The sequence below is a fragment of the Opisthocomus hoazin genome, chromosome 6, assembly GCF_030867145.1.
Source record: "Opisthocomus hoazin isolate bOpiHoa1 chromosome 6, bOpiHoa1.hap1, whole genome shotgun sequence".
In the NCBI taxonomy this organism is placed as follows: Eukaryota; Metazoa; Chordata; class Aves; order Opisthocomiformes; family Opisthocomidae; genus Opisthocomus; species Opisthocomus hoazin.
Window position 1 is genome coordinate 50,650,362 of NC_134419.1, and position 26,335 is coordinate 50,676,696.

The window sequence follows — 26,335 nt, forward strand, 5'->3', positions numbered from 1 at the left end:
AGCTTCCTAGACAGCCTTTCTATTTTAAGAGTTTTTCCCCTGCACAATGTTAGCGCTTTGGATTTCTGTTTGCATGTTTACACATTACCTTAGACTGTGATATACAACTATCATTTAACTTCCCAGCCTTCAAAAGATTTGCTTAAGTGTATTGTCTTTTGACATAAGGTCTCTTTCTTTCATTCTTCTCAGATTTCAAAGGGACTGTCCCATTTCAAAGATCTCTTTTTTTGAATGTGCGTACATATTGTGGGTTATACTTATTGCTTCTTTTAATTATTTTCTTCCTGTGAGGTTTTTGGGGTCATGTCTTTGCTACTACAGTGAGGTCCAGAGCCTTCCTATGTAGGAATTAGTGTTTCTTTAAAATGTAATTTGAGACTCAGAATTGTATTTGTACTCATAAAACATATCTGACTTGTGGAGAAGAACCAAGTACCTTTAGTCATATTAGCTTTCAGTACTCAGCACTGATCAATTGCATAAAGGCATTAAAATATGAACTTCAGTTAGGTCCATGGATTTGTCAGAAGTGGACACATTGGTAACTTTACCATGTATTATTTGTATAAGGATTACAGGAGATGTTAATGGAGGTTTTAAAGTGTCCTCAGGCCCCTGCATGTGTGCGTGCCTGTTTCTTTCATCTAAAGTTGCCCAATTGCTAATTTATCTAGGTTTCTTTCCTGACCATCTTTTTGGCAGGCTTGTGCTACAATCATTGGTCCATCTTCATCAGTTGTGGTGACTCGTAATCTGTCTCTGTATGCAGCCATGAGATCTCTGCCTTGTCAGACATCTCTAAGGGAACTGCCTGCCTCTGTAGTGTTTAGGCTTCTCCTTAGCATTTGTCCCTTCCGATGTGTTCTAATACCTGAAAAACAATAATATTTTGAAAATAGATGTAGCGAAAAAAAATAAATACTGCAAAATATAATGTGATGGAATTGGGATAAAGATTTTGTAGGCAGCATATGTACTTTCTCTTTGTATTTCATAAAAGTTTAAAATTAATTGATCATAATCATCTTAAAAGAACCTTGCGCTTTTATTGTAGTATTCTGTATCTTGAGAGAAGTTTTATCCTTGTTCTGTGTGTGTAAGTATCAGCAGTCCCTGCAGGGTTATGGAGTATTGTGCTGTAAGGGAATACATCCATTGTAATAAGTCCTGGCTACTGCGAAGTGTGTTGCTATTCTTTGAAATCAATACTAGTATGAATTGATAGTGGTATGAGAGGCTAGACTCTAGCCCCATCAGTTTAAACTTTGAGGAAGATAATCAAAGAGAAATACAGTAGTGAAATCTTAGTTTCATTATATCTGACTTCAAGCTAAAGATCTGCAAAATCACTGCTTGATTTATTTGAATGTTTGTGGATTGCTTTAACCTGGCATCTATTAGTCACTTAAGAATTTACAAGCAGTCCTTTATAACCACCACTATCTTTTAACTCAGTTTGTTCTTCTCACCTTTCTGAAGCCTACACACTGCATAACAACATTGTAAAAGGTGCAAAAATCTACATAAGAGTGGTAAGTGTATTTGTTCTTCTCGAACATACTTTACTGCAGCACAAGTACCTTGTATTGTAGAAATTGCCATAGTAACTACTCATTTCTTATTGATTAGATGGATAAAAATTCTCATAATATACAAGCAGAGTAACTTGCTGGCGTATGGCTTCAGGCTACCCCTGTGGCAACTCTTACTTATGCATTCTCTCCTTTTTCTGCATCTAAGAGGGTTTTTTTTTTAATGAATTAGTATTCCTTAGATTAGACTACAAAATAGTCTTTTCTGCCACAATGGAGCTTAAATTAAGTTAAACTTGATACACAGCTCACAAGGTGGAATGTAAACTTACATTGGTTTGTTATTGGATCAGGACAACTAGATTTCACCTCAACATGAAATCTGGAAGGAGAAAGGGGAAGGAAAGAAGACAAAGTTCTCCCCTTCCCCCTCACTTGGGGAGAATATCTCCTTCCCTGGAGATATTCAAGACCCGCCTGGACAAGGTCCTGTGCAGCCTGCTGTAGGTGACCCTGCTTCGGCAGGGGGGTTGGACTAGATGACCCACAGAGGTCCCTGCCAACCCCGAACATTCTGTGATTCTGTGAGAAGGCTAACCACTTCAGAGTTGACCTCTAATGAGTAAAAGACAGTATTGTGGTTTGACAGTTGTGATAAATCTCTTTGGAAGGTGCTTCTTAAAACATTAGAATTGGTTGCATGAGAAACTAAGTCCTGGTTTCATGTTTCTCTAGTAATACTATAGACACGGTAATGATCTTCAGCAGTGGCATTGTGAATGCTTACTGAAAGCAGGATTAGGCCTACAGTGAGTTACAGTGTCTGACAGCTGTCTTGGTTCATGTACTGTGATTGCTGAGCATACTATTGTCTCTTGCAATCCTAAAAGATGCTTCAACAAGGCTTCTACCAAGTTTGTTGTGAAAGACAAGCTTTTTGTGAATTCTACCAAGGGACTGAAATTGTGAAGCACTTAGGCAGGATGCCAGATAAAATTAAGCCCAACAGATTCTTCAAATGTGAAGCATCAGTTTATTCAGAATAATATAAAATGAAAGAACAGCAACACTCAACCAGTAGTTTGCACTGTAAATCTATTCTAATGCTATTGTGGAGTCTTCTGTGAGGCCTGGGTGTTAACTGTGATTACATCTATTCTGTATGATCATTTTAGGATACTGTTAGTTAGATGTATAGGGGACTGGAGACTTTAGAGTAACTTTATTGTTCAGATCTTCCAACCTGCTATTACAGATGACACCATGCAGGCCTGCTTTACTTAGCTTGGAGGCCTTTCCCACCTTCCAAAATTAAAAATGCTGGGTTTTAGGGCATCACTTTTTCATTGTACCACCCTTCACGAACAGTCTGAAGGCCTCGTTTCAAACTTTGTATCACCTTAAGGTTGTTTGAAGGAGATATAATCCATAGGGCTACAGTAAATGTGCTGCTGTTTGAATAAGCAAATCCTTCACAGAAAGACTACTCAGGAAAACATTCTTCTCTCTGTAGTAGTGTCTTCGTTTAGCCCCAGCCGGCAACAAAGAACCACGCAGTTGTGCTCTCACTTCTCCCCCCTGGTGGGATGCAGAGGAGAACTGGAAGAAAAAGGCAAAACTCGTGGCTTGGGATAGAGTTTAACAGAACAGCAAAGGAAGAGGAAAATTACAATAATAGTGATAAAAGGAATACACAAAATGAGAAATGCACAGTGCAGTTTTCTTACTGCCTGATGCCCAGCTCTCTCCTGAGCAGCGCTTATCCCCGCCAGCTCCCCCAGCTGTACAGTGTGCATGACGCCCAACTTAAGAAAAGTTTGCATAAAGCTTTTTAGGGTCACGTGCAAGACGGACTCAGGACCACTGGAATTCCTGTATTAGCAGCTTGCTGGAGATCATTGCAGTGGAGCTGGTGGCGAGAACTCTTCCTGTGCTGGCTCTGAAGGGTCAGGGAAGGTTTTCAGAACGCAGCTCTTATGGTTTTCTCAGTATCTAGTATCTATTCCATTTAGGGGTCTGTATTGCTGTATTTCCCTGTTGGTGCCATGACCAGTCTTGGGCAAACATCTCTGCTGCTTCTGCTGTCATGAACGCTTTTTATTGTCTCACCATTACAGATTAGGAATAACCTGTTTTCCTTCCTCTCACAAGGAAGGAAAGGTTTCCTTCCTCATAAAGCAGCATGGAAAAAGATGGAGAATTGAACCCAAAGACCAGAGGGCCAAAGACTCTCCAACCTGCTGATTTCAAGGCCTGCCCATTTTCTATAGACAGAGAACTGCAGAAACAGCCTTGTGCAGTTTCAGATGCTAGTGTTCTGTTCTAATGCTCTTTCCAAAAAACTTTATTTTTGAGGGGGAAATAATGGTTGGGTAGGCCTCATTCAACTGAGGAAACCTGCATGGAAGGAGTGTATTCCAGGGAATTTATCAAATATATTTTTTTAAAATATGTATATTGTTCAGAGAGTATTGTATGCTGAGTATTTAGAGCCCTAAGCTTTAAGATATTTGCAATGTTTAGGTATTTCTGTAAGAGTTTTACAGACATCTGCAGAGTGTTTTCATCAGCAATCTCACACACTGGAACAGAAATAAAAGCAGTATGTCTGTATTAGGCATTGCCAGGTGCATCTAAATGCATGTATGTATTTGTATGCATCTGTAAAATGCATCCTGTGTGCAGATATTAAACACATCCTCTCTGGGATTTTGCTGTGACTTGCATACTTGGAGGCGAAGGTTCTGAATAAAGAACCTGTCCAGAATAGAGTGGAATTTACTGCAGTTGCTGTGGGTTTTCAAAGCAATAGCTGCAGTCAGAATCTGGCCTAAGTAATTAACTTACGAAGGATGGAAAGGAAAAGGAGCATGTGGAAGATGTAATTAATGGGAATATACAACAGTCAGCTCTCACATAATAAATTGGCAGCTATGCCTGAGGTAACTGCCTTTTATTTGCAAAATACAGTTGGAATTTTTAAAAAAGTAATTTCACATTTTATTCCATTTTCACGTGGTCTCAGAGAACATAGTACAGTACAAATACAACAGGAATGCAATAAAATCATGGTAGCTGTTATTTTCTTTTTTTTCAGGCTCAGGGCTATGAACTTATTTGAGCCAATGTCCAAAGGAAAGGAGGAATACATTTAAGCTTAGGAAAAGACAAGTGGTAAAACATTTTACTGAGGTTTAATATGGAATAATATAGAAGGACAAGGCAGGAACAATGAGAATAAATAACAGTAAATGGCTAGATATCTATTTGTAGAACAGATTTAGTAATGCAATTCTCCTGCCTCGAGTAAATAATGGTTAATATAAATGATCTGAAATCCTTCCATTCTGAAGACTTGAATTTTCCTGGTCTGGAAGTTTACTGCAGCTTTTCCTGAATAGCAAGCATGACATCAGTTGTTCTTTAGATAACCACAGATGCTGGCAGGTCTTTGAGCAAACGCGTTCTACCACGTGCACAGTGCAAAGCTCAGGAAGGCTGCAAGGTGACACAAGGCTCCCCGCATCCAGCTGCTGATTCAGCCGACTCAAACAGCCTGCTGGGAAACCAGTGCTGTCGCCCTCCCTCTCAGAAAATTTGCAGGAGGAAGGTGAGGAGGGCTTGCAACTGAGGCTGGCCCCTGTGACCAAACAAGCAAGCTACCAGAGTTAATTGCCCTCCCAAGGCTTCTCACTAAAGTAGAGGGAACCGCATGTTGTTTCTGCTGCTACCTGGCATGTGTCATTCCCCTCTGCACACAGGTGGGGAGGGACACTACACACCATTTAAGTGCTTTGTCTGTTTGGGTTTTCTTTTCTCTTTAAACAATCTGTTTGTTGTCACCCCTGATAGATTTCAACTTCTTTTTTCCTCCCCCCTATCGTAAGAGTGATGGAGGATCTAGCTTATTTTGTCTGTGAGTGAATGGGGATGGGATCTAGTAGTAAAAACCTAGCACTGGAGTGAGTTATTTAAATCTGATTAGAAGCTTTACTGCTGTTTAAAATGGAGCAGCCTGAAGACCAGGAAATATAGTTCTCTAAAATATTCCTGCTGTAACTAGTGTCTGTGTTACTGGCCCTAGGGGATCTTGCATTTGCTGCAGGCTGAGCCTCACAGGCAGTTTGTTGCTGAACTAAGCCCTTTAAATAGACAGCAAGTTTAAAAAAGTATGTCCTGCAATTTTTGTGCTGATGAATTTAGAATGAAGTTCTAGCAAGCTCAGTACACTCAAATTAATTAGCAAGGATCCCTTTAACAGGATAATTACTGTATCAGCAAGTGGTAAACTCAAAATGAATGTGAGTAGTCCTGGCTTGCATCAACCAGGAAGAGCTGTTGCGGTTCTACCAGCCGATTCGAAGCTCACCCTAGCGTGAAAGGCTGCAGACAGCACAGCTGGTCAGCAGCAGCGCTCCAGCTTATTTTCTTCTAGATTTGAATTAAAACCCTGAATGAAGTTGCATTCCAGTCTCCATGTGTCTACCTCACAGTGCCGTGGTGAATGATGATTGGCTTTTAATTTCTGCTGGGAAAAGGCTCAAAATAAGAAGAGCAGTAGGTGTTGCACACTGTAACTAAAGTACAAATGTTAGAGAGGGCAATGAAGTATATAAGACTTCCTTACTTCTGTACAGTTATGTATTTTATTCTTTCATAATGGAAGGGCCTGATCCTGCATAGAATGGTAACAGCTCACAAATATAAACACAGGTTCACATTTGGGGGTTGAAATTTTTAAACAGGTTAGCCTTTCAAAGGGTAGATGTGTCATTGCTTATCAAGCTATGGATAAATAAGCATATAGCTGCTGCAGTGGTAGAAAGACTTTTATTCATTACACAGACCAGTTTCTGCCTTTAGATAGTGAAGGCTTTAGAAAATAAGGTTTAGCTGGGAATTTCTAATAAGGGAGGTTGCCTTAAGTCATTTAATATTTGCTAGAATTTTTTAAATATGCTTTTCTGTACTCTTTTAGAATGGATGCAGAAATTTGTAAAAGCACCTGCTATTTTCCGTGAGCATATAATTTTTAGGCAGATTTTCAAAAATTATTTATCTTACTTTTAGCTTCTATAATCTAAGCCCAGTAAAGTCAATGATCTTACACAGATGTGAAGTGTGTTCTTGGGAGAAATTAATCAGGCCCTGTGTTGTTCACTCCAAACATCAAAGTGGTAAATGAGTAATTATTAGCCATTTTTTAAAAAGGATCTTGATGCTCAACAGACCAGACAATCTCTCCAATTATTTCATGGGACCTTGTGCTGCTTTGTAAAATATGAAGCATAAACCTGAATCCTTTTTTTTTTAGATTGTCTTGTCTAACTTGAGCAGTGCCATTTTCTTTCTAGTTAGATTATAGGCCTCAATCAGGCCATTTTTAAAAGTCCTATAAAATGAACACTCTTAAGCTTGTCTCAACTGCAAGCACAGTGAACCAGGAAAAGTTTTTACAAATGTTTTGGGTGGGGTTTTTTGTGTTGTGATTGGTAGAAATATAAAGGCAAGTACCTTTAGAAAATCCCTTTGACAAATGCAGTTGTCTTCTAATGGTCTGTGGGCTGCTTTTCATTTTTTTTATTTGTAAGGTTTAGGTTATTCAGACCATGCAGGTCCTAAGACACGGTTTTGTTTATGCTATTTTGTGATGTTGAATAGTTTTTAACTGAATTCAGCCAAGGATGAGGTAACATTTGAACATGACTTTCTTAAATTTCTTGAATGAAAAATATTTCGATGTCACAGTAACAGTTGAAATCTGTCACCCCCTTCCAGCTGCATGTCTCCACAGTTGTTTCTGCTGAAGTTGCTACCATACATGGTGAACATATTGCTCATCACACTAGTTATAGCCCAACCACTGAAGTCAGGCTATAGTAGAGCTAAACACTTTCACACCTCCTGTAAATGGATAGGCTTGTCCCTCTATTTGAATACATACGAGTACATATGTTAGCGCAAGGCCACCAAAGGTAACAGCCAACTTTGTTAGTGTGCCAAACCTTTCTTTCTACTACAAACTATGGCTACAAAATCCCTGTGGATAATAGAATAGGGAACTAGTTAAAACCCAGCATACAAATAGATACAAAAATGTCCCATTTCTATGGCTTTGCTTCAGAAATTTCCCCTAAAATTTAGAAGAAATTATTTATCTGTTGGCGGAAGAGATGAATTAGACACTCAGTCAAGGTGTGTTTGATCATAGAAATAGGCTGAGTCCTTCTCAAGAAGCTGTGGGAAATGCAATCTCTTTCAAGTCAATAACTGCTCACTGATCTTCTGATGGAGCTTTTGATTCCTGTTTTGGAGGAAAAGCAACAAACTCTTTCATTTTGGTATCTTGGTCAGCGGTAGCATGAGTACTAGCTTCACAAGGCTCGCATGGGCAACAGCTGACTTCTCCTTTCCTGCTCTTCTGCAGAATGGTAGCACGGAAGTCTAACGTTATCACTGCCAAACGATACAACTGTAGAGTCACAACTAAGATATTCTTGGCTGTAAAAAACACCAGCATCTGATTGAATATTCTGAAGTGGCCCATCAGGATTGAACGCACAATGAAGAAGGGACCGTCCTGTATGAAAAGGCTGACTCCAATGTTCCACAGTTCTGCGCTGTACCTGCACAACAGCAGGCTGGGGATCCGCCTAGTCGACATAGTTGGTTTGCAGCCAATGTGCTGTACTGGAAATAAAACACAGTTATGTTAAAACCCAGGACTGGCCTAAAGGGAAGTTGTAATCCAGGGTACCCTGGATGATAAATGCACTCAGCTGTGAACAGTTCAATATAGATGATATCCAATTTCTGGGATCTGTTTTAGCAAAACACACTAAGCTCACATTAAGCAGGCACTTACGCAATCTTCCAAACAGGACCGAAACCCACTTCCCCTTTACTATTCCACAAAGCTATCAGTATTTATACACCTTTAAAATAAGAAGCAGTAGAAGATCACCTACTCTTTCTGTAGCAAGTTCCCCAGACACTCTTCTGTTAATACAACATGATCGGCTGATAGGTATATTTAAGAATAAAAATGTACCATGCTGAATGGGAACAGCCTGAACTGTAGCACTTCCATTTGTTCCAGGCTGTCTAAGACCTTGTTTTTAAAAGATTCACCGGATAGCCATCACCTTTTTCATCCGTCATAGTAAGAATAAGTCATATCAGTGCGGGGCAATATCGAATATTATGGATAGGAAGAAACTGTTGTCACTGCTTGCCATATAAGATTTGAGCCACAGTTACTCTTTCTTAGTCTTCTGGGTATGAAACTGCATGTGGCTTCCTGGGCTGTAGAAGTGATGGTGGGACAGAATGCTCTTTGTGGCATGGTGGCTAGAGAAGGATCATCAGAAGGAGGAGTGTGTGTGGTAAGTACAACTGCCTCTTAGGAAAATGTGTGTAGCTTAACTTAACCTGTCTCTCAGGCGGTGGGATTCGCTAGTTTAAAAAAAACAACTACTTGTGATGCAGTAACAGCCATCAAACATTTCAGCTTACTAAAATAATTCTATTGTTTGAGTCAACACTGGGGGGGGAAAAAAAAGACTCTAGTGAAAAATGAGTTGTAGAACGCAGAAATTTGCTGAATCCATTAGGCAAAGCTTCAGCAGCAGCTAATTTTTTAATATGTTTTTGAGCCATTGCTGTTTAATAGTCCTAACTGCATTGCTGTAGTCCTACAAATTTGTTGTGCCTACAAATTTCTATTTTGTCACGTTTAATGTGTTAGTAAACATACTGTGCTAGAATAAAAAGTAGTATCTGTGTGACTGTATGGAACTAACTGAAGTAAACAGTATCCATAGTAAATTTCAGGGCAATGTGTGTTCAATAACTTAATTTTTAACCAGTAAATGTAACTAAACAGAAAAACAATAGCCAGAGAAAAAACTCACAGTATGACAGATTACTACTTTTGAATTCAAACAGTGCTTAAACAATCATAGCATTCATTTATTTGGATAGTGGTGATGTGTATGGATGGTTTGGGTGTTTTGGTTTGTTTGTTTGTTTTAAACCTGAGTGTTGTTCATCATTAGCAGGATATATTTTACCAGTAACAGGAATTTTAGCTGTGATAAATCTGAAATGCTGTGCATCAGTCTTTTCAGGTGAGCTGCTGCACTCAAATGCTGAAATATTTTCATAACTTCAGTGTTGAAAATAAAGCCTAGTGCTGTCCGTGAAGAAAAGGCTAATGAAAAATTCCTGGAATCATTATTCATTATTATTTTATTCATTTATTATTTTAATCAGTGTGCCAACCTAGTCATCAATTTTATATAAGACGCTAGTAAGGATAATGTGTCTTTGGACTGGTGTAGTTGAGTTGCAAACTTGGAGTGAGTAGAGGCCAAAATGGCCAGAATGGATAACAACTGAGGTGGCTTTCATTATCATTCTTGGATATAGAGAAGCACTTTCTGCCTAGGGACAACTACCAGCCTGAGCTAGCTGAATGCTGGGCCTTTTAGTTTAAGATAAGGGTGCACAGTCCCAAAATTACATGGTCCTTTAGTTTCCCTGTGAATAGGTAATTTCTCCTGTGATAATTGCTTCTGTGCTCTTGGCTGTGTTGACCCCTATGGTTGACAACAGCCTGCCTCTCTACAGGGTCTAGCAACCTACCCAGACTGGAGCCATAATATAATCCAAGACCAGATCTAACCCAAGAGCTCACATAGAGAAGTTTAAGGCAGTAACAGGCAACTGGTGCAGATGCTCCAATACAATATTGCTATTCTAGTTTTTTGGAAGTAGAAAGTTTTTGTCAGGGAGATCAGAGGTTAGCCAGAAACAAGTGTTTCCTCAAAAGAAACCACAGTCGGCTTTCTTCAAAAGCCGTCGTTGTCACATGAATTGCTCTCCACCAGAAGCAGGTATAGCCTGTAGCGTGTGCACAGCCACAGGACACGCCAGCAAAAACTTAAAGCATTTGTTCTCTTTTCTTGTCTATGTGCAAGTACTTACCTGCAAGATCAAGTGGAAACTGTAACATACTCCACGTCCATACAGCAAGAATTGCATTTATGAGAGCGTAATTCTTCCTATGGGAGGGGAGGAAAAAAGTGGTAACAATGAAGATGCAGTTCCCTTATGTGACAACGAAAATGTTTCCTGTAGTGTTTGGAATGCCATTTAAAGGGTGGTTGAGTAAAACAGTGATTGATTAATGCATGCTCTTGAGGTGTAAGACAAAGAGGCACCTTTTGGTATAGAATTTTTTGCTATTCAGGCTGCGTGTTCCAGCTGTGTAATTACACTAAATACCTGATGCTAATGTTATAAGTGTATGGAAATAGACTGTTTCTCAAAGAGGAGACATCTTTACCCTTGTAGCGCTTACACAATCCTTGCAAGCCTGAAGCTTCTCTGCCAAGTGGGAGGGACCTCTTTTCCTGCTGCAAAACATTTTCTTTGATATTTAAACCAACAAACAAAAATATGTCTGTAAGAGAGGATGAACCTCGTCTGTGACTCTTTCTCTTTATGATGGATGTTCACAGCTCATCTCCGTGCTGTGAGGGGGAGATGGGCTTACTTTCTCTGGGAAAGATCAGAATGTTGGAAATTCACACCAGACCATGCTGTGCTCTTTCTTCTTATCTTTCAAAGGTTTGTCATTCTACCATGAAGAAAGTACATATGAGATAACCAAAGTAGTAACTTGGATAATGAATCACTAAAGAAAACTCTAGTTGCTTCCTTGCTAGTCTAAAGCAATTCATTCACCTGCACGAGGCTTGCTGTGTATCCAGCGTTTCAGCTCCTGCAGCTGCAAGAATTGTCACTACGTGACAGTTATGCTAGTTGTTTGGCTCTTTGTATTCTTTTATTGTGATGGATACAACCTGCTTCTCTGCTGGCAACAGACGAGTATTCGCTTAAAAAGCTCATAGGACTGTTAGCTCTTTTTACAGAGGGAAAGGTGAGAGTAGGAAAATGGAGCCTCGAATGTAGCCTTCTGTTATCTGTGGGAAAGACAGTTCCACTACTCTGAACACCGCAGGTGGCACAAACAAATCTTCAAACAAAACATGTATCTTGCACTATGCAAATTATTTATGTCAGCAAATTGTCCTCACCGAACATCTTCGATGTCCAAGGTTTCACTAGCAAATTCAAGTATATCTGCTGCAGTTCCCACAAACATGAGAAGCAGCTGAGACAATTGATCCCGGGTGATTTCAACTCCAATGGGGAGAAGCCATCTCCCGACTACTAGTAGCAGTAGAAAAGTCTGGTGGAGGGCCAGTGTCCATACAGTCTCGCAGATTGTAGAGAGCTGATTTACGAAGACTTTAGCCTGTGTAGAAGACAACAATAATACCAAACTAACTTCAGGAGACTGACGTTCTAGGTACATTCAGAGACTGTATTCACATCTTTGAGCCTGCTCTTGTTCCCCTTCACGTTGTATTAGAGCAAATTATTTCTATGTGGCAGTCATAATTTGAAAAAGGCACATTAGTACAAATTTGGGGTAATGAATAGCAAGTCTTTCTTTGTGTACTGCTCCTCCTGTTCTAATTTTTTCAGCTGAGCATTATTCTTTGCAGAATCATCACCCGGACATTTTCTAAATTCAGTCACTGAGATTTGGAAGAGAATGGTAGGAGAGTCTCCCCACAGAAAAATTTCCTACCAACAATACTTAGCATGCAGCATGCTGTAGGCCACTTTCACAATATGGTTTTCTGCAACTATTTGTTTTCCTTTTTCTGTTTTTTAGTTTTAATCTCTGTCTGAGGAGCTTGCCCAAATAGACACACAACAGTCCTCTCTAATTGATCTAATATCACAAGATCTCTACTAGGAATAGGAAAAGGTGTCCCACCGTCTGAATGATGTGGTGATCTGTTCCCTCACTTCCATGACTGCTGTCTCTGGATTGATTGAAGTCTTGGTTGCTGACATTCACCTGAACTGCGCCGGGCTCGTTACCACAGTACTGTTGTGGACAAAAACATCACACCCGCATGAACCTCCTGCACAGGGAGCAGATGTGCTCTGAGGCTGACACAGTTCTGTTTTGCTGAACTGCAGAGGGTTCATTTGTGAAAGCTAGTTGATGCTTACAAAGATACATGCTCACTCTCAATGACATTCTTCCCTTCTGAACAAGAGGGGAATTCCTCTCATGAAGAGAGGAGTGATGTGTTGGTAGGTCCCTGAGAAAGTGTAGGACTTTACTGTAGAAAAGGATATCTATTCAAAGGCTGATGGAGTGGGTGACACCTTTGTGCTGTTAAGACTGCACTCTTCGAATGCGATCTGCCTGCAGCTCTCCTGAAAAAGCTCCTAGATTTCCTACATAGTCTCCCTCTGGCTGAAGCAGTGAAATAGGGTAAAATTTGGTCATGGTCAGTCTGCTGTTTTATGTTCATGGTCAGTCTCTATATTCAAACTCTTTCTCAAAATATCTGCTTCTCATCTCTACTATCCAGAAAAAGTTCTCTAAAAATGCCGTTGTTTCATTCCTCTGTATGACTTCCCTCAAGGCTGAATAAATAGAGTTGGGGTAGGAGGTTTGGGTTGTGTTCTCTTCCTCCCTTGCCCCCCAGCTGTGCCTTATGCTGTAAGGAAATTCATAATGTGAGAGGTGACACTAAGGAAGAATTAAGAAAAAATGGGCCTGTGTTGTTGCCTACCCCTGCAGAGTAGAAAAAAGGGTATATTTTACTTTCTCCCAGTGCTCTGGGAAATCAGATGCTGGCTAAAACATACTGTTACTTCAACTGCGGCAAACCAGTGGTGGGACTGTGTTAAGACTCCCGAGGTCCACAGCATCACACTGGCCTTCTACCTTCACCCCCAAGACTGGCCCTGGAGTAACTGGGGTAGGGTTCTAAGATTCATCTTCATAACAATCCCTTAGTGTGCCTCTTGATTGTAATAAAAAAGGGATAATTAGAAAATCAAACCATGCTGTTATTAAAGACTTTCATCCTGTCCTATTTGTGACAGAGAATGCCAGCTGATTTGTGTTTCTCCACTGGGCTCCCTACCATTTTATTTCACAGGGAGTGATTTTGTGTAACAATTGGAATGTCTTCTAGTGCATATTGAGTAGCTGTGTTCAGCATAATGCCTGCCAATATACAGGCAACATTTTCCAGCAAATGTCACATTTCAGTGAATTTGAGATTCCGCTTTGATACTTTACTTGGTCTCTGATAATGTTGCTCAGTATCTGGGTGAACACTGCCTCTTGCCTGGCCTTGTCGTAGACAAGTGGAGCAACTTCCCGTGGTCTGGAAAATCTGGAAAATAAGTCAGTGCTTGTTGCTTTTATAATTGGTGTTAAAGTCTCTTAAACTGAATGCTTGCTGTATTTGGACAGTGGGCGTGAGAGCACTGAAAGATTGCAACACAGATGTAGAGAACATGATGTTTCCATTTGGAGGAGAGAAGACAAGTTCTGGGCATGGGGGCAGTGAGACAGCGGGGCTGGTACTCTGCTGGCTACAGCCTCGTGGGTCTGATCTCCCTCAGTTAGCCCTTTGCTTTCAAAGGCGAGAGAGAACAGCTTATTCAGAGGATGTTTTAGAAACGAAATTTAACTGGTGCTTTGGAGAAGCCTTTTTACCTGTTGATTGTAGGAAAAAGTCTGAATCCTATGGAGACCAGCCCCCAAGGTCAAACTCAGCCTTTCTGAGTAACCCCACAGGCAGTGTGACACAGTCGGCTGAGGAGACGATGGCCTAAAAACATTGCACAACTCAGGTAGCTGCCCTAGAATACTAAGAAGTGAGTATCTACCTTGTAACAAGTAGCTTGGGTAAGTCAAAGGGACTACTAACTTGCGCTGGAGGAGGAAGGCTAATTCACCTTGACAGCCTTTGGTGTGTCATTGAATCTGTGTTTGACCCTGCTCCTCTGCCCCGTTGCCTCATCTGGCAGGGGCAGGAGGAAGGGAGCCATGAACTTGCATTGAACTTCACATCAGAGTTTGGGAATTTTTTGTTGGTTTTTTTAAAGCCCTGTTGCTCAGAGGGGAATGTGCCGAATTTGAGGCAGGACCCGCGAAGGGCAGCCTGCTGTGTTTGCTGTATGTGCAAGGACAGGGGAAATCCCTTCCCGAACACTGTGAGAACGCCCAGCAAGTAAATCGGGTGGCTGAAGCATGGGACTGAAATGGGAGTGTGTAGCAGTTACACTGTGTGGGTAGCAAGGTGCATGGGTGCCGATCAGCAGATGCTGGGACTCTCCCTGTGCCAACAGCAGAGAGCAGATAGCTCTCACGGCACCAGCGTGGCTGGTCCGGAGGAGGAAAGCACTCCACGTCTTCTGTGTGGCTGGCAAGGGGGCTCACTTTCTATTTTTCTGGTGGCACAAAGGTGCAGAGAACACTTCACGAAAACTAATTCACTTTATCACTGTCTTGTAGGATCCTTATATGTAATTTTTTCAACTACTCAGCTGAATGGGAGGTTATGATTTCAGCGCAAAGTCCCCCCAAGCTCGGACTGAACGGCACTGCTCGGGGCTGGGTCCGTATCCCTCCTCAGCTGTACGAGGCAGGAAATGGCAAACTGCATCTGCGAAGCCAGACATCTAAGTAGGCTCCTGATTTTTAATTTAAGTAGGTTCCTATCTTGCTTTGGTTTGTTTCTCTCTGAATATTCATTAAGTGGTCATTGTGGTGGTGATTCACTTGGAAGTTCGGAGAAGAGCCTTTATTTTCATCATGTATATGCATGTAAATAGGACTGTTAGTGCCAGGCATATTTGCCTCGCCGATTATGTATGTGCAGTGACTTAATGGGAATGTGACAAGGACAAAGTGAACACTAAGTTTCATGGGCAGTTGATAAACGTGGTTTACCTCTTCGCTGCTAGAGCCCAGTTACTCCTAGGTATGGAGACTGCGCATAGCTAAACAAAAATGCCTTTTTTTACAGTGCAAAATAAAACAGGAAGAAATTGTTTTGCATTTATGAGCACCTTTTGCTGCTCAGTTTAATACCTTTTTTCTGAGATAAAGCTTACATTCCTCTGATTTATAAGACATTTAATCAAAACAGAAACCGTGTCTCGTGACATGGTGTTGTCCTACTGCGTGGCCTGCAGAGAGCTCGCTGCCAGTGCACAGAGAGCTCCTGAAACACTGAACTAACTCAGCAAATTTCTTTTTGCATGCTATTCACAATCCATTATTCCCAAATAAAAAATGAGGTTGGCTAAAACTTTTCAGAGTGGGTCCAGCATTGAGACGGTAGAACTGACCCTTGAACACCGGGGCAGAGCTCCCTCAATCCTGTTAAGGTGCGTGGCGGCTGGCAGCCCGACTGCGTTGTGGAAGAGGAGGCTGGCCCTTCCCGGGAGCGGGCCCTCTGCCAAGCGAGAGGCACCCTGCCTGCTCCCTGCCATTCCAGCCTTTCTTGCTGGAAACTGTGGTGCCGTCCCTATAGCAACACGTGTGGTGTCAGAAATTCAAAGCAACCGTGACTGCTCCGTTTTGCTCGTACAGGAAAGCTGAAGCGTAAAGCAGAGAGAAGAGATTGCTTAAGCTGTTCTACGAATTGAGGAAGATAATGAATATGGGAGGGAAGAAATGGTGAAAGATGCAAGATCACTTTTAGAAGAGCGATATACTAGAATTTTAGCTGGTAAGAGACTTCCACCTCAGAATAAGGCTGAGGGAATGAGCAGTAATATTGACTATGTCCTTAAAATGTTCAAGTTAAAGTGGTTTAAAGTAATTCCAAGGTTTACCAAGTATCTATCTAATTACCGACTGGGAAGCCAACATCAACTATAGCAGTAGTAGTCAGGTAAGCCCTGCAGAAGATGGTCAATTATTGCTTTCTGTGGCAGTGATGCATCAGGCATTTCAAAAGGTAATGGAGGGATTTGTTTATCTGAGATCTTACACATTATGAAGAAAGAATGTTTGGATTTTTTAATAGATAAAACTATTTTAATTTCTTGCCACTCTGTTTTGCAGACAGCAATTCTTTCACTCAATTTACTTTATAGTCTCTCCCAAACATGTATTTCATCCCCAAATACTTTACCACAAAGCAGTACTTTCTATGCAGTCAGTGTTTCACTGTTGATATATGAATGGTATTACTCGCGTCCAGTTCTGCAGTACTGGGAGGCAGAATTGCCTCTGCCTTCGGGAGGAGAGGCTGCGTATTAGCCCATGCCCTAAATAACAGCACCGACACAAGCAGCTGATGTTTCCTGTCAGAGATTCAATGCGAGATCAAAGTTCTGCTGCCTTAAAGACCTCAGATTGTTTTCATGGTGGATATGTTAAGCGTGGGGATCTAGCAACTGCATAATCACATGTTCTGTTAGTATTTTAACAAGGAAAATCCCAGTGATACTTTAGAGTGAGTAGTACTAGTCTGGGTGTTGTGTTTGAGATTAAGTATTAGGAGGGCTGCTCCCCATCTGGAGGTATTGTTTTTGAATCTATTAGATTGTATTTCCAGAACTCTCTGTCCTGTCTCTCCAGGTATAAACTAAGCTGTTAACTTGATATACTCCCTCTTTAATTCACAGTAGCAGTATATCAATAAGAACAAAGTATGCCATGTTCTAACATCATTTTGGGAAATAAACTGCTGCCTTTGACTACAGAATTAGCCTGTTTCTTGGACCAGATTTAACTATGACAAATGTTCTCAATATCCACATTACCTGTCTGCGACTGTTAAAGAAGATTTGGTGAAACAAGAAGACAATAAATTCCTGCTGCTGTATTTAGAAAAAGCCTCAGGCATTTTCAGTGTAAACACAATTTTGAATATTTGATTATGCTTCTGTGGGCTCTAACAATGTTTCGAAGCAGAAAATGAGGCACTATGTCTTCTTAGTCTAATTTATGTATTTTCTTCTGTTCCTTTTTGCTCTTGTTCCTATTGCGCCCTCTTCTGCTGTGGCTGTAAGGTACTGCGTATGTGCAAATGATGGGACAGACAAAATCCCCTTTTCGGTATGTGGAAGTTCTATGGGGACTTGAAAGTAGCCCGACTTGAAAGTAGCCCGCATGGGGAGGTAGTTCACCCAACATGGGCTGCTGGGCTAAACGGCTCTGTCCTGGCTCTAACTGATTCCATCTGCCAAAAGAACAATTGCTTTTAAAAAATTTACCATGTGTTTTCGTCCTGAATTGGAATCCAGATACCCCCCCTCCCAGATTATATCCTTTCTTTGTTTGTGCTCTGTACTAAACACCGACAAGTTACCGTGTCTGCTGTCTGTGGTAGCAATTTGTGAGTACTCTCCTAGCTTGCAGCAAACACGAGGTAATTTGACTTTAAGACTCCTTTCACTGATACCTGCCTCAATTTTGCCTCGCTTAGAGTTGTGATATCTGCTTGTAAGTGCTGTGAAACTCATACGCTATTTTACAAAGGCCTCTAAAGCAAAGAAATTCTTTCACCATCCTGAGCAAGATTCAAGCTGGTAACCTTGGGGTGAAAGGGTATTTTTCAAACTTCTAGTCCTTGGTTTCCCAGCCAAATACAGAGAAACAGTCTCATTTTAGCTAGGAATGAGGTGGTTGATTTGATATTTAGGAAATGTGCGGTACTGTACAGTATAGCTGGAGCTGGACTGGGAGACCCACCAGTATAAAACAGAAAATTGGAACAAGACCTGGCAGGCTTCTGTCTGTATGCCCAAATCCAACCCGCTGAATAATGCATCAATTTCAAACTAGTCCATCTTGTCTCGTAATAAATACCTGAGTCCCGTGATGAATTTCTAATAGCCATAGTGATGGTACTGTGCAAATCAGATATAAAAATATTGCTGGTGAAAACCTGTGAAGGAAAAGAAAAGATAGCTTACTGTTGTATTGTAAATGCCATATATCCTATCATCATCTGCATTGAAAAATATCTTGTGCCTTCTACCATATGGGATATTAAGAAATAGGGTAGCTGTAAATAAGAGCGGTTGTTCCTGCTGAACTCCTCATGTTGTCAGTATTATGAATCATAGGTTTACTTATACATTCATCTAAGATCATATATGGAAGTGTATTTAAAAATATCTTTTTAAGAACTAACCAAAGGCACTTTGCTGTTTGTATTTACATCATGGCATTCTCTGTACTTTTGAAAAAAAAAAAGCTTCTAGCTAACATGCTCTTCCTGATTTCATGAAGGGTGAATTAATACATTGAGTTATTTCACTGAATGATGGCGGGATAAGGGCTGTTGATCAGAAGCCTGTGCATTGACACAGGAAAGGTAGAAATAGCATCAGTTTGCCTAAAACAAGCATTCCTTAAGGAGGCGGTTTTTCAGCGCAAACTAAAATGGTTCTTGGAAATGGGTATTGGCCTTCTTTCTCCACTTGTGCTGAGAATTGTATAATTCTTTAGGGTTTCTGTCTCTAGTTCTTCTCTCCCTGCCAGTCCTCTGTATAACTTGTGAAGCTTTATTATCTTCAGCTTCTTGAGCTGAGTTTATTCAGAAGTATAGAGAGGTTTCACCACCCCTTCCACAAGCATTGATTCTTGTGAGGGTTGCTGATGTTTTCTTATGAAACACACAACAGTTTTGGGCTTGATCCACTGTGGCGGTGGTTTATCAATTCTTACCCTTTTGAAGTAGGAATGAGGTCTGATGCCACTAATGTTCCATGTAGCTGTGCCACAGTATGGAGTGAGCATTGCTGCAGTGCTGCTGGGACGCACCACAAGCTTTCCTTTACATTTGTACTGGCTCAGGACACTGCAGTGGAGTCAAACTCCAGCTACTTGCCTGATTCCCTCTGTCCTGTCATTGGCACATTCCGCATTGAATTTAAATTGCTTTTAAGTATGTACCTGCAGCAACGTTTTGGTCACAAGTTTTTTGTATTTATTTTTGTTTGTTCCTATCAGGAGTGTACCTCCGTTTTTGTAATCATGACTTTTCCAGTGGAGGTTAAGTATAGAGGAAAAGAGAGAAACCCTGCTGCTCAGGAAAACTGGCTGGGTTGCTGAGCTGCTATGAAATGTTTCAATCAATCCCCCCTAAATAAGATAGTCTTTTTGGGTCTTTTTGTTTGGGTGTTTGTTTTGTGTGACCTTTTTTTTTTTTTTGTGGGGGTTAGGAGGTGGTGGTGTTCATTTTGGTGGTGGGATTTTCATTGTTTTCCTCCCCCCTGCCCCCCCCCCCCCCCCCCCCAAGTTAGTGATTCTATGGGGTTTTAGCCTGGCTATTTTTGAAGAGAGCATACCTCTCATTTGAATGAGAGAGCTAACGTATTTTACAGTATTTCCTGTAGGATTTGAGCACATAAAAATCCATCCAGCTGGCAGGTTAGCAATACTGAGCTAACAATACCAGATCAGGCCAGGAGACTTCAGGGGCTTTAACCTTGCCTTTCTTTCACAAGGATCAATCTAGAGGAAATATTACATGGCCAGGCCCACAATAATACTTTTTTTCCACATGCCATTTAATTTCATGTGCTGGTGTAATAAGTAACAGTCTTCCGTCAATAATGAATGGAGAGAATATGAGGCTTTTGGAGGCAGGAGAGTTCTGTGGCACGGGCTGCCCATTGCCTGGATCAGTGATTGTCTATGGAGGTGTTTCTATAAATGCAGATGATACTGCTTATTCTGAATGTAAGTGTTTTCCACCAGAGCAGAAAGTTATCCAGACACAAATAGATGCTGCCATTTGTCTACTGTTCGTACCTATAAAGTACTTAACTGTGCTTCTTGAAGTGCTGGACCACATCCAGTTTCAAAATTTCCTTCTAGCTAAATTTAGCCCAGTCTTCTAGCACAGGTATTAATCTAAAATGGATCTGCTTTCTGTATCTGTTTTTCTTTGGATTTTCCAAAAGCCTGTTGTAGGAAGTGTTTCTTCATGAAGTCTCTGCTGCTGCCTCTTTTCCCCAGTGAATGTGGTCTGCTTGCTCTGCCTCATAACTCTGCATTTGGAGCTCTGCTGTTGTTAAATTTTCTTGTGTCCCAGACTTTATCGCTGCTTTTATTACACTCCAATTTAGAGCATGGAACACTTGTGTGAATTGTCACACAACACTATTTCTGTTCTAATGAGTTTCACAGGTTGTAATGGGCAGGAATTTAAGATCATTGAAATACTTTGGGGCTTTTTTTGTCCCGGATTTGTCTCTGGGCCTGCCTGCAGTTTGAGTTTTAAAAATAAAAGGTCCTAATGAAGTCTTGACAATTAGTTACGTGACCACTTCCTTTTCACAGAGCATTTGTTTTGGCTGACTGAGCACTGATGAGCTGTACATGACTGCAGTAATTCTTCAGATGCATGTAAAAACCCATGTGCTTGGGCAAACTCTGCTATGACTAACTCTTCTTTCGTTCATTTCTCAGGCAGCCTTTCATGCATGAAAGTTTCCCTCTGGAATAGCCTCTCAAATTCAAATCCAAATATTTAAGTCACTCCTGTCGTTTTGCACGAGTGGTTGCTGCCCATCTTTTATTTGTCACTAAGTTTTGCTCCATGCACTAGCGTGGAGTTAGCAGTGTTGCAAGTAGCAGGGACAAGGAGTACGCCCCAGGGCAGGAGGTGCAAGCCAGGGCATGGCAGGATTGGGTAAGAGATGTCAGGTAGCTGCACGGAGTAGCCTGTGTGAGACCCACAGCTCTCTTCTGCACCTCATGCATCTTGTCCCTGACACCTTACTCGTTAGGAGGTGCCCAGTGACACTGAGGGAGTGCATGCCCCCTGCTACCCCAGCCCTCTGGGTTGGCAGCTCTAGAGCATGGACCTCATGCCTGCAGCTACATTTCCCCCGTTTTTCGGCTGTTAGTATGGATACAGACAGAGAACTGTACGGAGAGTGGCTCCCAAGCAGTCTGCCGCGAAACTGCCCCTCCTGAAAGCCTGCTGGCTTTGGCCATGGACTAGCCAGGGCTTTTACCAGCTTTCCACCCCCCCCAGCTGCAGCGGGGAGAAAACACAGTCCCCTGAAAACCTGGCAGCAGCGAAGCCAGGCAGCAGTGCTCTTGGGCAGCGGCCGCAGAAGGCAGCCTTGCATCTCCAGCAAAGTACATGCAAAGAAGCAAGAGGGGCTCCGTCGGAGCCGGTGGGGTATGCTCACCATTTGTAGCCTCTGCCTTGCTTAAACTTGAGGGTTAGCCCCGTCTCCAGGCACAGGAGAAGATTGAGCAGGGCCAGCAGCCAGTACTTGGGTTCTTTCTTCGCTGCAGTCACTCTCCAGACCCCGATGAGCGAGTGCAACACAAAGAGCAGGCGAGTAACCAGAGCATTGAGCAGCACCATCAGCTCCATCCTGGAGCAGCCCCCTCCCTTCTCCCCACGCCGCGGGGGCCCACCGCTCTTCGGGGCCCTGGGTGGTTAGCCGGGAAGTCACTGGGAAGCCTGCGCACCGCAGGCACGCAGACCTCGTCACCTCTTCCATCTCCACAAAGGGGCCCATTATAACAAAAAAGAAACTGCATTGCCCCTCCCCCAGACTTCCTGAGAACTTTTTAAGCTTAAGGGGGGGGGTGGAAATCATGCTTCTTGGCTGCAGTGATTTGCAATGCTCGGTAGGGCTCTGACCGCGCTAGGACAGGGGTGTGAAGGGTTTCTCTCCATCCGTGCTCTATCACCCGCCTAATGACTGATGGCAGGGAGGCTTCTCCCACAGTTACCATCGCTCTGCTAGCCCCACTTGCCGCTCTCGGCGTGCGGATTTCTAGCGAAGAAGCATTGCTAATCTGAATCTTCCTTGCTAAAAGCTCCGCTGTGTTACTGAGACTGTAAAACCCTCTTTTCTCTCCTCTCCCCCGGAGAGATATATTTCATATTTGGGAGCTTTTAATACTGTTCATTTAACATCACGCTACAGAAAGCAGAAACTGTGTACTTAGTTCAGTATTGCAATCCCTATGTGTAACAGGGTTAAAAAGCAACAGAAGTTAGAAAAGCTAACCAGGACTGAAATTTAGTCAAAACACTATATTGAATAATTTACACCCCGCCTCGGGACCAAGAAGCAGCCCCAGTGAGGAACTCCAGAAATCAGGCTGAAATCTGGGCGAATGCTAATGTTACTGGATAGGCCAAGAGGGACATAGACAAAAAAACCCACACAAAAGTCTGACTGTTAGGTCAGTTATCTCTAGAGTGACCGTTAGTATCATCTGTGGCAACCACTTACAATGTGCAGAGTATGTTTAAAAATTGCTTTGACATTTCTCATAGTGACTATAAATTTTATTTGAATTTACACTTGGGTAATCAAAGAGAAATTTCCTCTTGACCAAAATTGTCACTGTGTGGCTCCGGTTTTGAGTTCATTTACTGCCAAAGCACTTAAACTGAGATATGTCATTATAAAATACAAACGGAGAATCAAGTTTATGTAACCTACTGTGGCACTCCGAAGGTCCCAACTTCCTAGCTGATTTAATTTTAAATATCCTATTCTACTTTAAACACAAGAAAATATTCTTCTAGGAGTTGTGAACTTTGTAAGATATTTTTTCTCCATTGCTAAGATCCAAGTTTTCCTCGCTGCAGAACCAAGCCTCTTCCTCTACGAAGTGCTGAAGCTGGCAAGCTGATATCCTTGGGGGTGGGGGGAGAAGACTACTTAAAAATAACCTTGCCCAGAGAAAAAGAAAAGCAAAAGGCCATTCCACAGTATAGATCACTCGGGAAATGCCTGAGTAAATAAATGGACTGTGCGGCGTGCCTTTTTGAAGCAACAAAATGAAGTTCCTCATGCTCAGAGGAAAATTAATTCAAGTCGAGGGCCTACTGCTGATAATCCCTTGCCAACAGCCACCCTGCCATATCGTGCCTTGAGTGCTGTTGATTCACAGCCCTTCCGTGGGTGTTAAGGTCAAACCTGGTTGAAGAGGAAACAGGGAACAGACAGAACTGAGAGATTGTTTAAACAAGATACTCCTCTGTGAGAGTGCTTGATGTCTAAGAAATGACATGGGGGAGCTGGTATGCCTGATTGTGCACGGAGATCCTAACAGCGCAGACGTCATAAACTTGGAAAGATGATGGTCAGTGGGACATTCCCATGATACTGTGTATTCAGGAAGGATGCGGTGAGCTTTACTAGTAAGTTCTGCATGTTAAAGACACTTTGGAGCTGAACTGCGTAACAAAGCAATCTCATCAATGAACAATCCAGGCTTCGCATTGGTGGAAGTCCCAAACTTTAGTAGGAAGAATAGATATTGACTCTGCTTAGCCGACCAGTGGGCCATGATGGCAACACAACAGGCTAAGTAGAGGGAGGAAGTAAGTAGGTCAGGATGACTTTAGTTATTCAGTCTAGAAGAGGCAAAAATTACATCCAGACTTGTCAGAGTACATTTTTTTAGATGTCTTAGTGGCTGTTTGGTGGAGCAGCTGGTTCAGGAGTCTGTGAGGGCAATGCTTGACTTTAATCCTGAGTGGTTCACAGAGTATGACGTAGAAGGTAACAGCTGAAGAGCTCCCCTGAAATGGTGACCTTATGTACTTAGACTCAGCATCCTCACAGGAGTAAGAGAAGCCAGAGTTCTCTACCGTCATTGTGCTCAACTTCAAAAACGAAAACTAGATGCAGATCAGGAAGCATGTTGAAAGACAGGTGGAGGACCTAACTCTTTGCAAGGAGTACGGACATTGCTTCAGTAAATCGCATGAGAAGTGCAGAGAAAAGAACTGTATCAAGAAAAACTTGAGAGTGAAAAGAAGCCAGCATTGGCAGGGTGAGATTGCAGGAGCAAGATGACATCTTTCAAAAAGCTGAAGCTGTGTCCAGATGAAGAAAACTGAAAAGTTGATAAACGCTGGCAAGTTAAATGTACAAACTTGATAATGCTGGCTGAAGGGAGCGTGAGGGACAATTGGCAAAAAGCTTAACTAAAATGTCTGTGATCTGTTCAAACACACCATGAACAGGAAGTCTGCCAGGGAATTGTTGGGTCAGTGGATGATCAGGTGGCGCAGAGGCCCTCAGGGAGCAATAAGGCTGTACAGGAGGAGCCGATGAACTCTGTGGAGTCCTTTGCAGTGAACTCATGAGTACAGATGTACACTGTAGCATGGGACAGCACCGACTCCTACACAAAAGCTTATAGAATTAGTGGGGTTTTTCCTCATGGCATTATACATACCACTGTTCCACTAATTCAACTCTTTTCACAGTTTCTACTAATTTTCAACTTACAGTTGTTAGGCTAATTGATCATGGGCTGGTGAGTACTTGGGAGAGAAACTTTGTGTTTACCTTGTTCTTGTACTCTTTCTCTGAGCATGGAGTTAGGTCCATTGTTGGAGGCAGATAGTGGAATAGATGGACCTTTGCTCTGACCAAAAATGGCTATACCAGTAGAGATGAGACTTTTTAGTCTCTAAAGAAAATTGACCTGGAGCGCGAGGCAGATGGTTTATGCATGTGGTTGGTTGGATCCAAGCTCAAAGCAAGACTCGCGTGTGTACAGAGCACTCTGCTAGCGATATGGTGTGTGTTTTGTTTTTTTTTTTTTTCTTCTGTCTGGAAACTGTCCGTGTGGATGCTGAGAACTGTCTGTATCTGGGAACCTTTGAGAGTTAGATGCTTCCAGGTGAGCTGCCATACTCTTGCAAATCTGGACACAAAGGTGTGAAAACGTGGTGGCATGTAAGATTTTCATCCAAGATACCTTGGCAAAAGCTGCTGCATGTTTCTTCCATGTAATAGCTGATTGCAGCATGCCTGATGCATTTGGGAAATCTGCAGGACCCTTCTGCAGGTCACTGGTTGAGTTGTCTGGCATTTGAAAAAAGCTGTGCCACAGAGTCTTTGTGTATGCATTTGTCTAATTTCTGCTTTTAGGCTGAGTCAGTATGCTGATTTCACTAAACAAACCCCCTAACTGTTAGAAATTTCAGAGTGCATCAGTTCCCAAGAAGAAATGAGGGTTGGGGATGAATTACAAGCTGAATGCAAGTCAGCAGTACCATGCTGTTGTGAAATGAATGGTCACGCTGGCACAGAACTGAAACCTGCCAAGTGTCTGCTGTCCTGCACTTGGGAAGGGCCTAGATGAAGTCTGCCCTGCTTTTGGTCAATGAGGGAGAATCCAGTGGAGAAGTGCAAGAGTGTTTCTACAGTAGGAAGTGAATAAATTGCATAAACGGTTGCAAAAGTGACATCCTTGTTAGGCTGCAGTGCTTCTAGAATCAAAAGACCCCTGTTCATGCACCTGGAAGACTCCAGTTTGGATAGAGGTGTAGGGGTTGGAAATCCTGTGAGGAGGAATTCCGGTACAGAAGTTCTGAGGGTTTTGGTGATCATGAGCGGTGGGTTTTTTTGGGGGGGGACCTCTGAACAAAGGACTTTGTCTCAGAATTTACTTCTCTTGCTGACTTACAATTTGGGGGTAATGGCTATTTGCCATCTTCAGCTCAAGAGATGTCAAACATTTGATTTACAATATTCATTAAGAAGTAATTATAGGGCATTAAACAAGTAGCTGAAAGAGACTGGGGATGAGAATGGGTTATAAATTCAGTGTGAGTCAGCGATGTTGTTCCGCTATGAAGGCGGCACAGTAGGATGTATGAACAGGCCTGCAACCTGCCAGATGCGAGCTATTACTTCTGCCTTCCTTGCTGCTGGAAAAGACCTCAGCTAAACTACCCTGGTTCATGTGATGCATTTCCAAGATAAAACTGTCGGGATAGAGTGTCCAAGAGATGACCAAGACTGCTGAGGAAAGAAAAAGGGGCTGCTGTGTTTCAGTCTAAATAAGAGAAAACTGGGGAGAGATGGAAGTGGCCAAGTGTTCAGGAACCTGTTGCAGGGAGGCTGGGAATAGCCTGTTTCCCCATCCCAAAGCA

The 26,335-nt window shown here is 42.1% G+C and overlaps 1 protein-coding gene across 1 annotated transcript; it reads right to left on the reverse strand.

Moving 5' to 3' along the window:
* Nucleotides 1–7,782: 7,782 nt before the first annotated feature.
* TMEM26 (transmembrane protein 26) lies at nt 7,783–21,790 on the reverse strand. Its single transcript, XM_009935103.2, has 6 exons — nt 21,600–21,790; nt 18,256–18,334; nt 12,391–12,504; nt 11,639–11,859; nt 10,524–10,600; nt 7,783–8,225 (listed from the first exon to the last, which is right to left on the reverse strand). Exons 1-6 carry the CDS (start codon nt 21,788–21,790, stop codon nt 7,810–7,812), a joined length of 1,098 nt encoding a protein of 365 aa, XP_009933405.2. The 3' UTR covers nt 7,783–7,809.
* Between the last annotated feature and the right edge of the window lie 4,545 nt (nt 21,791–26,335).